The sequence below is a fragment of the Lepidochelys olivacea genome (genome assembly GCF_965140295.1).
Source record: "Lepidochelys olivacea isolate rLepOli2 genome assembly, chromosome: 8".
Lineage (NCBI taxonomy): Eukaryota > Metazoa > Chordata > Testudines > Cheloniidae > Lepidochelys > Lepidochelys olivacea.
Genome location: NC_140418.1, coordinates 94,378,131 through 94,390,245, shown reverse-complemented (window position 1 = coordinate 94,390,245; position 12,115 = coordinate 94,378,131). Strand labels below are relative to the sequence as shown.

At 42.7% G+C, this 12,115-nt stretch overlaps 1 protein-coding gene across 1 annotated transcript in view; it reads left to right on the top strand.

The window, feature by feature from the left end:
* The window catches only part of C8A (complement C8 alpha chain), a 40,973-nt gene extending 38,563 nt beyond the window's left edge, over nucleotides 1-2,410 (top strand). The window contains exon 11 of the mRNA XM_084637847.1: nucleotides 1,844-2,410. Within this exon, the coding sequence (XP_084493973.1) occupies nucleotides 1,844-1,995 (152 nt within the window). The 3' untranslated portion in view covers nucleotides 1,996-2,410. The remainder of the gene's footprint in view (nucleotides 1-1,843) is intronic.
* Nucleotides 2,411-12,115: the final 9,705 nt, after the last annotated feature.

Here is a 12,115-nt window from a genome sequence, read left to right as displayed (position 1 = left end):
ATACATGGCGGTGAGGAGGGGGGTGGGAAATAGCAACTGTATTCTCACCCTGGGCAATACTAATCAGCAGCTATTTGAATCCATTCATCAATCAAACCTTCACTTCTAAACCACCTTTCGTGCCAAGCAGTCTTAGGGGCTTTGCAAAAGAGTAAAATTAACTGCTCAAGTAATTATTATAAATAAGCCAGGTTAAACAAGGGAGGCTTTAAAAGCTGGAGAGATGTCAGCACCACAAATTGGCGGAGACAGCAAAGTCTGAGCTGAAGAATAGCAGCCGGCTAACAGCTCTAACAGCCAGCTTTGCCCAGCTCTGTGAGAATCATCAAGGGATCAGTTGTTTTAGGCATGTATATAAGGCATGTGTAGATCACTACAATAAACCAGACTAGATCCTTCTTCTTTTGTGGTTACAAGTGTGATCTCAGACATGTCAGGGAAAAGAATCAATCACCAGCAAGGCTGGGGAAATGTGCAGAACCCGACAGCAGCACTCTGCTGCAGTTGTAAGGTGCACCAGGCTCCATCAAGGAGCCCGTGAAATATGATCTGACTGGAGGTTGAATCGACTCTTCAGTGTCAGACAGAAATAACCGAGGCGGAAATGTGGAAATACCCTTTAAATGGCCCAACACTGATCTCTCACTATGGAAACTGAAAGGAGTCATTATACCCAGATGGTCCTCATTGATCTGTGTGTCACTGGGAGGAACTAGACTTCTAGAGCCATTTGACCCAGACGTCCTTGAGGTACTGATTTGCAAGAGGTAATGTGACATCTGCTTTTGGACCTCTGCTAATCAGGAAGATACTTGTAGGTATTACAGTGATGGATAACAACGCAAAACCCAGAGTAAGAGAGAGAGAATAGATAGACTGAGAAAGCCATGGTAGAGGCCAGGGGGTGATGCTTGATGCTATCAGCAAAACAGTAGTGACTAGAGGTCAGATTTTAAAAAGCATTTAGACACCTGAAGGTGGAGATAGGCACCTTATGGGATTTTCAAAAGCACCTAAATACCTAACACTGATTGAAATCAATAGGAGTTAGGCCCTGGGCTCACGTCACTGGAAAACTGATGCCTTGGTAATACAGATAGTAAGAGCATATGGGTTCATCAGGACTTCATAGCAAACTTCAGCACAACTGGATTAATACAGTGTCTGTGATACACAAAGAGACCAGTTGAGTAAATAAAAAAAAAATGCAGTGACAGCCCCATCATGTGCTCCCATCAATCTAAAGAGACACCACAATCTATAGTATTGAACTCTGCTGACAAGTAAGAGTATACAGTAATGAAAAAGTCCTGAAATGACCCTTCCACAAAGAATCTCTGCAGCATTTCCCCAAGCAGCATTACTATGATGACCTGCCTGGAACAAGACTGAAACTTTTATCCTTTTGGAGGTGAGACAGATGCATCACCGAGACACGTTGCCAATCACTTTGGAAAGAGAAGCCAAATTGTAACCCAGCAAATTATCAGAGAAGCAGAATAAAAAGCAATGAACTACCAATCTGAATTGGGTAAATATTCTTTAGAAGATCCTATTTTCAAAGTGCCATATAAACATTTATCCTCACAACAACCCTACATGCTAGGTAAGTCTCAAGGATGCAGAGGGAACCAGTGTCAGAGCTAGGATTAGATCTCTGGTCTAAAGAATAAGTTTATCATGGTAGCCTCTGACTTACTCCCATAAGAAACTTCAGTTGACTTTGCACCAGCTCTCAAGTGCAGTATGCCACTGCAATAAAGCAATTTAGCTTTCAGCTGAGACTCACTTACTTGTGAAATGAACCTTATAATCTAATATATTTTTAAAAATCATTTTACAGGCAGTAAGACAAATGGTAGCTGGAGCTGCTGGTCATCCTGGACTCCCTGCCAGTCTGGAACAAAGAGACGTACAAGGCAATGTAATAACCCAGCCCCACAAAATGGTGGAACATGGTGTGCTGGAAAGAGTGTGCAGACGGAGACGTGCTAAGGGCTGGCTATGCCTGGGATAAGTTATGACACTGATTAATGGGAGTATATGTTAGATAGTGGTTTGCATAGTAGGCCATAACTACCACTGGAGTAACCCATCTGAAGTCAGTAGAATTACACTAGTGATAAATCTGGCCTATAGTTTTACATTCACAGGAAGACATAGTGGAGCCACCAAATGAAATCTGAACATTGCCCAATAAATTCTGCAACACACACACAGGGTAGCATTTTACCCTCAATTTGTGATGACAGTTTGCAAGGTGGTGGAGAATCAGGGCAAATGCTTTTTACTGAACAACAATGGGGTTATAAAGTAATAAAACACATTTAGTAAAACAGTTTGCCTAGTAAGCTTCACTAACTGAACTGTTTGTATTTGGAAGACAAATTAAAAGCTCATGATCCTTGAATTGAATGAGTTTTGTGTTGACATGTGTCTCATATAATTTTTATTTCTGTAACAATGCAAGCAAGCTATTTCAGGTTGGTGCACTCAGAACTTTAAGCACAGCATATCTGGCAGGATACTGCTTCCAGTGACTCCAAATGGATTTTTGCTGTCGTTTTCAATGGGAGCAATATTAAGCCCAAAGATGCTAAAGTTCCAGGGTGAAATGTGCAGAGATCAAGGAAGAAGGAGGCATGCCTCGGGGCCCTATTTCACCCTGGGGTGTTCACTACTTCCTACCACCCAACACAGATGTAATGAGGTTAAGTGGTGTCCGTATAAAATAAGTAAGAACTATTAATTATTCCTCAAGAAAGGCTTTTAATAATTTCAACTAAAATAACAGCATAAACAAAACAAGAAAAGGAAAATGAAAGACCAACACTGAATAAGAATTAATACAAAAGGCAGATTATACCAAAGACAAGCACAAGTACAAGTAATATTGTGGACCATTTGCGAGTTCCTGAACAGAGACTCTACATATGCTGGTCCTGGCAGGTTATAATAAAAGCCCCGAAGACAAGCACAGCTAAAACTATTGTTCACCAGCCCTATATTTCTGGTGTTTTTAAAGGCAACATAAAGCTGATGAATGACAGTGCTACACGCATTTTCTAGGGCTATGTAAAAAGACGAGCAATAACACATGCAAAGCTATTATGCATCAGCCATCTACTACTGATTTTATACTATGATATCAATACGACTATGGTCAGTTCAGCTCGAGCAACCAGACTTCTTTACTCCATAGACTTACCCTGCATTTGTCCGAAAAATATGTTACCCTTCAGTCGGCCGTTTTCTGCACTGGCCAGGTACAGACAGTTGAGAAGTGCACGTCCCTTCGGTTCAGGGGGTGTGGGTCAGGTATGACCGACAACACACAAACTCCTGTGCCTTCGTCTTTTTATCTGGTCTGACGGCCGTGTTTTAGAACAGACCAACCAATCAGGGTGGGCCACATTGTTTATGTGAAAAGAAAAGGAGGACTTGTGGTACCTTAGAGACTAACCAATTTATTTGAGCATAAGCTTTCGTGAGCTACAGCTCACTTCATCGGATGCATATGCACATCCATATGCATCCGATGAAGTGAGCTGTAGCTCACGAAAGCTTATGCTCAAATAAATTGGTTAGTCTCTAAGGTGCCACAAGTCCTCCTTTTCTTTTTGCGAATACAGACTAACACGGCTGTTACTCTGAAACCTGTCATTGTTTATGTGGTTGCTCTAATTGTATAATTGATGCATATTTCATTTTTAGGCCTATTTATTTTTTGTAGCCCATTAGATTTTGAATGTGGGTAGTTTTGGACTGATAAGTACATAGGAGTCAGCATAAATCGCTATCTGGTCGCCTCGTTTCCTGACCACAAGTTACAAGTGTAAGCTTTACTTTTTGCAGGGCTTGCATTTTGCAGAATATGGAAGTTTGAGGCCTAACATTTGCAATACTTCTATTTCATTCAAGCTTGACAAGAAGAGTTGTTCAATTTATTCACAAAATGTTAATATAAACTGATAAGGAATAACAAAATCAGAGCCAAATGAAATGGTTCTACAGAGGACATTCCTGTACAAACGAGGCTATTCCTCTTTAAGATCAGTGATGACCCGTCCGTTAGAACACAAGCATTTTATCTCCAAGGCACCCAGAGCTGGAGAAGACGTTAACAGATTTGTTGATTTAAGAGCTTTTTCTGAATGTAAGAGGTAAATCTTAGTGCAAGAATACATACAGTATTGAACTGCATCCAAGACTGCAGAGAGAGTCCACTGATCAGTGCTTCTAAAGAACTGCTGTTAAAACCTGGATGGAAATTGAATAGCACTTAGTTTTACTGTGCTTTTCATTAAAAGGCGGAAAAAAGAGTCATGAATGTGAATCTGGTATTATGAAAAAAACCAAACCCAAGTACAAGGAACAATGCTTGGGAAAGAGGGAGAAAAATGCTATAGTACCATTGTTCGGCAGAAGAAATTGCTTGGTTATTGCTATTCTTTTGGGGAAAGAGAGTTTTCCAATAACATGTCAATGGCGAATTAGGGCCAAGTCCTCAGCTGGCGTAAATCAGTGGAGTAGCTCCATTGACTCAGCAGATTGACATCAGCTGCTCAGCTCGAGTCCCATATTTTTGTGAGTTTGCCAGAAAGACAAACATTTTTCATTTTACCTTGAATTTATTTTTCACTTTTGTTTTCAAAAACTAGAGGCTAGTTTTTTGTAAGAGGGAATGCACTGTTTTGACCTGAACATCCAAAATACAGTTTTCTGTGAAAATGGCAAAATATCTCAACAACATCTACTGGGATACGAATTCATCCATCTGCTCAGAAGTTGCAGCTTTTTGCCATTTTTGCAGAGAAAGGCTATGTTCACCAGGACTGGAGCCACAAACACTAGCTCAGTAATAAATATTTTAAGACCTTCAAATTGTAACTAGCTCCACTCAGGTGGGATACTGAAGGTGTGGGCCCCTTACTGAATGAGGGAGGCAACCTAGTGACAGAGGATGTGGAAAAAGCTAATGTACTCAATGCTTTTTTTGCCTCTGTCTTCACTAACAAGGTCAGCTCCCAGACTGCTGCGCTGGGCATCACAAAATGGGGAAGAGATGGCCAGCCCTCTGTGGAGATAGAGGTGGTTAGGGACTATTTAGAAAAGCTGGATGTGCACAAGTCCATGGGGCCGGACGAGTTGCATCCGAGAGTGCTGAAGGAATTGGCGGCTGTGATTGCAGAGCCATTGGCCATTATCTCTGAAAACTCGTGGCGAACCGGGGAAGTCCCGGATGACTGGAAAAAGGCTAATGTAGTGCCAATCTTTAAAAAAGGGAAGAAGGAGGATCCTGGGAACTACAGGCCAGTCAGCCTCACCTCAGTCCCTGGAAAAATCATGGAGCAGGTCCTCAAGGAATCCATTCTGAAGCACTTAGAGGAGAGGAAAGTGATCAGGGTCAGCATGGATTCACCAAGGGAAGGTCATGCCTGACTAATCTAATCGCCTTTTATGATGAGATTACTGGTTCTGTGGATGAAGGGAAAGCAGTGGATGTATTGTTTCTTGACTTTAGCAAAGCTTTTGACACGGTCTCCCACAGTATTCTTGTCAGCAAGTTAAGGAAGTATGGGCTGGATGAATGCACTATAAGGTGGGTAGAAAGCTGGCTAGATTGTCAGGCTCAACAGGTTGTGATCAATGGCTCCGTGTCTAGTTGGCAGCCGGTATCAAGTGGAGTGCCCCAAGGGTCGGTCCTGGGGCCGGTTTTGTTCAATATCTTCATAAATGATCTGGAGGATGGTGTGGATTGCACTCTCAGCAAATTTGCGGATGATACTAAACTGGGAGGAGTGGTAGATACGCTGGAGGGGAGGGATAGGATACAGAAGGACCTAGACAAATTGGAGGATTGGGCCAAAAGAAATCTGATGAGGTTCAATAAGGATAAGTGCAGGGTCCTGCACTTAGGATGGAAGAATCCAATGCACCGCTACAGACTAGGGACCGAATGGCTAGGCAGCAGTTCTGCGGAAAAGGACCTAGGGGTGACAGTGGACGAGAAGCTGGATATGAGTCAGCAGTGTGCCCTTGTTGCCAAGAAGAAGAAGGCCAATGGCATTTGGGATGTATAAGTAGGGGCATAGCGAGCAGATCGAGGGACGTGATCGTTCCCTTCTATTCGACATTGGTGAGGCCTCATCTGGAGTACTGTGTTCAGTTTTGGGCCCCACACTACAAGAAGGATGTGGATAAATTGGAGAGAGTCCAGCGAAAGGCAACAAAAATGATTAGGGGTCTAGAACACATGAGTTATGAGGAGAGGCTGAGGGAGCTGGGATTGTTTAGCCTGCAGAAGAGAAGAATGAGGGGGGATTTGATAGCTGCTTTCAACTACCTGAAAGGGGGTTCCAAAGAGGATGGCTCTAGACTGTTCTCAATGGTAGCAGATGACAGAACGAGGAGTAATGGTCTCAAGTTGCAGTGGGGGAGGTTTAGATTGGATATTAGGAAAAACTTTTTCACTAAGAGGGTGGTGAAACACTGGAATGCGTTACCTAGGGAGGTGGTAGAATCTCCTTCCTTAGAGGTTTTTAAGGTCAGGCTTGACAAAGCCCTGGCTGGGATGATTTAACTGGGAACTGGTCCTGCTTCGAGCAGGGGGTTGGACTAGATGACCTTCAGGGGTCCCTTCCAACCCTGATATTCTATGATTCTATGATACTGCACCTGTGCAAAACCTGACTGAAACCTTCATGACTGCAGGGGCCTGCCCATGCAACCAGTTGTAGGACTGGGCCTTAGTTTTAAAAATCTATGGCATTATTAATAACAAAGGAATGGCAATTGCGTGTAAATATATGGGGCAATGCAGTTACATTAATCTGGCCCAGTTTTTACCTAATACTGTCCGTTTAGGACTGAATAAATGACTGAAATGAAAGGAACCTAGTAACTGTAGAATGGTTTTTAGCTAGAAGCAATAACTGGGATTCAATTTCAGTTTTCCTGAATGTGTAATATTCTGGGAGAGGGCTCAAGACAAGGTGATGCTGTCACATCATCTTGGACAAATGCCCCTTCTTGGACAATCACTATACTTCTGTGACAGCTGCCGAATCCCCTGTGTGCTTTAAGCTTCCAAAATCTGAACAGTGCCCATGCACTGTCCCTAGCTTGGGGTCCTGAGAGCTTTGACCCTGTGGTCCAGTTGCTTGACTCTTGGGACTAGTGCTGACCCGCCCTTCCCACGACATCCTCATTGGTTGAACACACCCTCACCCAGAACTCCAGCCATGTGGTCATTCTTGGTCCACAGGTTAACGCTTCAGGAGCATGTGGTAGGAAACACACACACAGACACTTTGCACAGGATTTTAACACCATTGCTCTGTACTCACACAATAAATAAATAAACCTATATAAAATGTCAAACTCTACATGCATTTCCCTGCCTCAGTTTCCACACCACTCCCCAGCATTCTTTGGGCTGGGGTCACAGTTCTCTGGGGGCATTCAGGATCTTTCTCCTGCAATGCATGGCTTGTCTTCTCAGTCATGGAGTTTTTCTCTCTCTCCTGCCAGCTCACCATGCTCTGATCTTGGTTGATCCCCTCAGCTAAATCACTCCTCAGCTATGAAAGCATCCCAGTCTTCTTCCCTCTCCTGCCCAAAACTTCCTGTGTGGCTCTCTGAGTCTTCCCCGACGCATCCATCCTCTGTGAGTTTTAAAGGCTAACATCAGTACCTTGGTTTGTTTGCCCTGCTGCTGCTAATTTTCCACTCTCCAAATCCCTGGCCCTTGTTGAGGGGTTGGGGAGAACTGTTTTCACATGAGAAAAACTTCTCAGCATACCCATTGTGTGGTCAGAGTACATTTGGTAAAACTAACTAATCTCCATTGTCCCTAACCAGATGGGGATGTGCTAGAAACCCTGTCAGCCCATTGTGGATTCCACATTAACATAGAGGCATTCAATGTTACAGCAATTTTTATAGTAACAACTTCATCATATCAACCTGAAGTCCTAAGATTCTCTCTGGAACATATCAAGGGAGACTATGCCAGGCTGGGGAAGATGCTTAAGGAAATCGAGGCTCAGGTGATCTTCAGTGGGATTCTGCCTGTTCCTAGAGAAGGACAACAAAGGTGTGACAAGATTATGATGCTCAAAAGATGGCTCAGGCAGTGGTGCTATAAGGAGGGCTTTGGGATGTTTGGCCACTGGGAAGCATCCATGGTCAGAGGACTGTTCTCTCGGGATGGACATCACCTGAGTAGGGAGGGAAATAGACTTGTAGGATGAAGGATGGCACAACTGATCAAGAGAGCTTTAAACTAGGAATTTAGGGGAGATGGTTGGGAGATGTCCAGGTAATCTCCACGCCAGATTTTCTCTTTGAGAGGGAAGAAAACGAAGTAAGACAGGATACAGCCGTGGGTAGGAGAATGGACATAAGGCAGAAGGGTAGTGTACATACCAATCTAATAGGTAATATTGGCGGTGGAATATCTGTGCCTAATTGGGTAAAGAATGTGAGCGAAGCCAAACAGCAAAAATTAAGATGTTTGTACACCAATGCGAGGAGCCTAGGTAACAAAATGGAGGAACTAGAGCTACTGGTGCAGGAAGTGAAACCAGATATTATAGGGATAACAGAAACATGGTGGAATAGTCGTCATGACTGGACTACAGGTATTGAAGGGAATGTGCTGTTTAGGAAAGACAGAAATAAAGGCAAAGGTGGTGGAGTAGCATTGTATATCAATGATGAGGTAGACTGTAAAGAAATAAGAAGTGATGGAATGGATAAGACAGAGTCTGTCTGGGCAAAAAATCACATTGGGGAAGAAAGCTCCTAGAGCATCCCCTGGGATAGTGCTTGGGGTGTGCTATAGACCGCCGGGATCCAATCTAGATATGGATAGAGACCTCTTTAATGTTTTAAAAGAAGTAAATACTAATGGGAATTGTGTGATCATGGGAGACTTTAACTTCCCAGGTACAGCCTGGAGGACAAGTGCTAATAATAATAATAGGGCTCAGATTTTCCTGGATGTGATAGCTGATGGATTCCTTCACCAAGCAGTTGCTGAATCGACAAGAGGAGATGCCATTTTAGATTTGGTTTTGGTGAGCAGTGAGGACCTCATAGAAGAAATGGTTGTAGGGGACAACCTTGGTTTGAGCGATCATGAGCTAGTTCAGTTCAAACTAAATGGAAGGATAAACAAAAATAGATCTATGACTAGGGTTTTTTATTTCAAAAAGGCTAACTTTAAAAAATTAAGGAAATTAGTTAGGGAAGTGGATTGGACTGAAAAACTTGTGGATCTAAAGGTGGAGGAGGCTTGGAATTACTTTAAGTCAAAATTGCAGAAACTAATCAGAAGCCTGCATCCCAAGAAAGGGGAAAAAATTCATAGGCGGGAGTTGTAGACCAGGCTGGATGAGCAAGCATCTCAGAAAGGTGATTAAGAAAAAGCAGAAAGCCTATAAGGAGTGGAAGATGGAAGGGATTAGCAAGGAAAGCTAACTTACTGAGGACAGAACATGTAGGAATAAAGTGAGAAAGACCAAAAGCCATGCAGAGTTGGACCTTCCAAAGGGAATTAAAAACAATAGTAAAAGGTTCTATAGACGTATAAATAAGAAGAAAACAAAGAAAGAAGAAGTGGGACCGCTTAACACTGAGGATGGAGTGGAGGTTAAGGATAATCTAGGGATGGCCCAATATCTAAACAAATACTTTGCCTCAGTCTTTAATGAGGCTAATGAGCAGCTTGGGGATAATGGTAGGACGAGAAATGGAAATGAGGATATGGAGGTAGACATTACCACATCCGAGGTAGAAGCGAAACACGAACAGCTTAATGGGACTAAATTGGGGGCCCCGGATAATCTTCATCAAGAATATTAAAGGAACTGGCACATGAAATTGCAAGCCCATTAGCAAGAATTTTTAATCAATCTGTAAACTCAGGGGTTGTACCGTATGACTGGAGAATTGCTAACATAGTTCCTATTTTTAAGAAAAGTAAAAAAAGTAATCCGGGTAACTACAGGCCTGTTAGTTTGACATCTGTAGTATGCAAGGTCTTGGAAAAAATTTGAAGGAGAAAGTAGTTAAGGACATTGAAGTCAATGGTAATTGGGACAAAATACAACATGGCTTTACAAAAGGTAGATCGTGTCAAACCAACCTGATCTCCTTCTTTGAGAAGGTAATAGATTTTTTAGACAAAGGGAACCCAGTGGATCTAAGTTATCTCTATTTCAGTAAGGCATTTGATATGGTTCCACATGGAGAATTATGAGCTAAATTGGAAAAGACGGGGATCAATATGAAAATTGAAAGGTGGATAAGGAACTGGTTAAAGGGGAGACTACAGTGGGTCACACTGAAAGGTGAACTGTCAGGCTGGAAGGAGGTTAATAGTGGAGTTCCTCAGGGATCAGTTTTGGGACCAATATTATTTAATCTTTTTATTATTGAACTTGGCACAAAAAGCGGGAATGTGCTAATAAAGTTTGCAGATGACACAAAGCTGAGAGGTATTGCCAATACAGAAAAGGACCAGGATATCATACAGGAAGATCTAGATGACCTTTTAAAATGGAGTAATAGGATGAAATTTAATAGTGAAAAGTGCAAGGTCATGCATTTAGGGATTAATAACAAGAATTTCTGTTATAAACTGGGGATGCATTATTTGGAAGTAACAGAGGAGGAGAAGGACCTCGGAGTATTGGTTGATCACAGGATGACTATGAGCCACCAATGTGATATGGCTGTGAAAAAAGCTAATGCGGTCTTGGGCTGCATCAGGCGAGGTATTTCCAGTAGAGATAAGGAGGTGTTAGTACTGTTATACAAGGCACTGGTGTGACCTCATCTGTAATATTGTGTGCAGTTCTGGTCTCCCATGTTTAAGAAGGATGAATTCAAACTGGAACAGGTACAGAGAAGGGCTACTAGGAGGATCCGAGGAATGGAAAACCTGTCTTATGAAAGGAGACTCAATGAGCTTGGTTCTAACTAAAAGAAGGCTGAGAGGAGATATGATTGCTATCTATAAATGTATCAGAGGGATAAATACCACCGAGGGAGAAGAATTATTTAAGCTCAATACCAATGTGGACGCAAGAACAAATGGATATAAACTGGCCATCAGGAAGTTTAGACTCGAAATTAGACGAAGGTTTCTATAACCATCAGGGGAGTGAAGTTCTGGAACAGCCTTCCAAGGGAAGCAGTGGGGACAAAAGACATATCTGGTTTCAAGACAAAGCTTGATAAGTTTATGGAGGAGATGATATGATGGGATAGCCTAATTTTGGCAATTAATAGATCTTCGACTATTAGTGGTAGATATGCCCAATGGCCTGTGATGGGATGTTAGATGGGGTGGGATCTGAGTTACTACAGAGAATTCTTTCCTGGGTGTCTGGCTGGTGAGTCTTGCCCATGTGCTCAGGGTTTAGCTGATTGCCATATTTGGGGTCGGGAAGGAATTTTCCCCCAGGACAGATTGGCAGAGGCCCTGGGGGTTTTTCGCCTTCCTCTGCAGCGTGGGGCATGGGTCACTTGCTGGAGGATTCTCTGCACCTTGAAGTCTTTAAACCACGATTTGAGGACTTCAATAGCTCAGACATAAGTTAGGGGTTTGTTACAGGAGTTGGTGGGTGAGATTCCGTGGCCCGCATTGTTCATGAGGTCAGACTAGATGATCGTGATAGTCCCTTCTGACCTTAAAGTCTATGATTCTAAGTTGTACAGAGCGATTTCTCCAAATGATCACAGATCTACAAAAAAGACTGTTCAACAATCTCCCGATAACAAATGACAGTGAAAAACAGACGCTGAGGTTTTATTCAAATGTCAGTTAGAAGTCTCCTAACTCCCCCGAGGCTTTCCCACTTCATCCAGGGCCCAGACATTCTCAGAACTGAAACTGAGAACTCAGAGAAATGAAATGGAAGTGCAGAGAAAGAGGGAACGTGTCTCTGTGGTCTGTAAAAGATTATGAGAAATTATGCATTTATGATCCAGTCAAAGAAACTAAGATAACCAACAACAAGGAGCCCGGCATGCAAGTTGCAGCAGATGAGATGAGACAAGGAAGAGTAGGTTTCTTACCTAAACTAGTTTCAGAGTGGTAGCC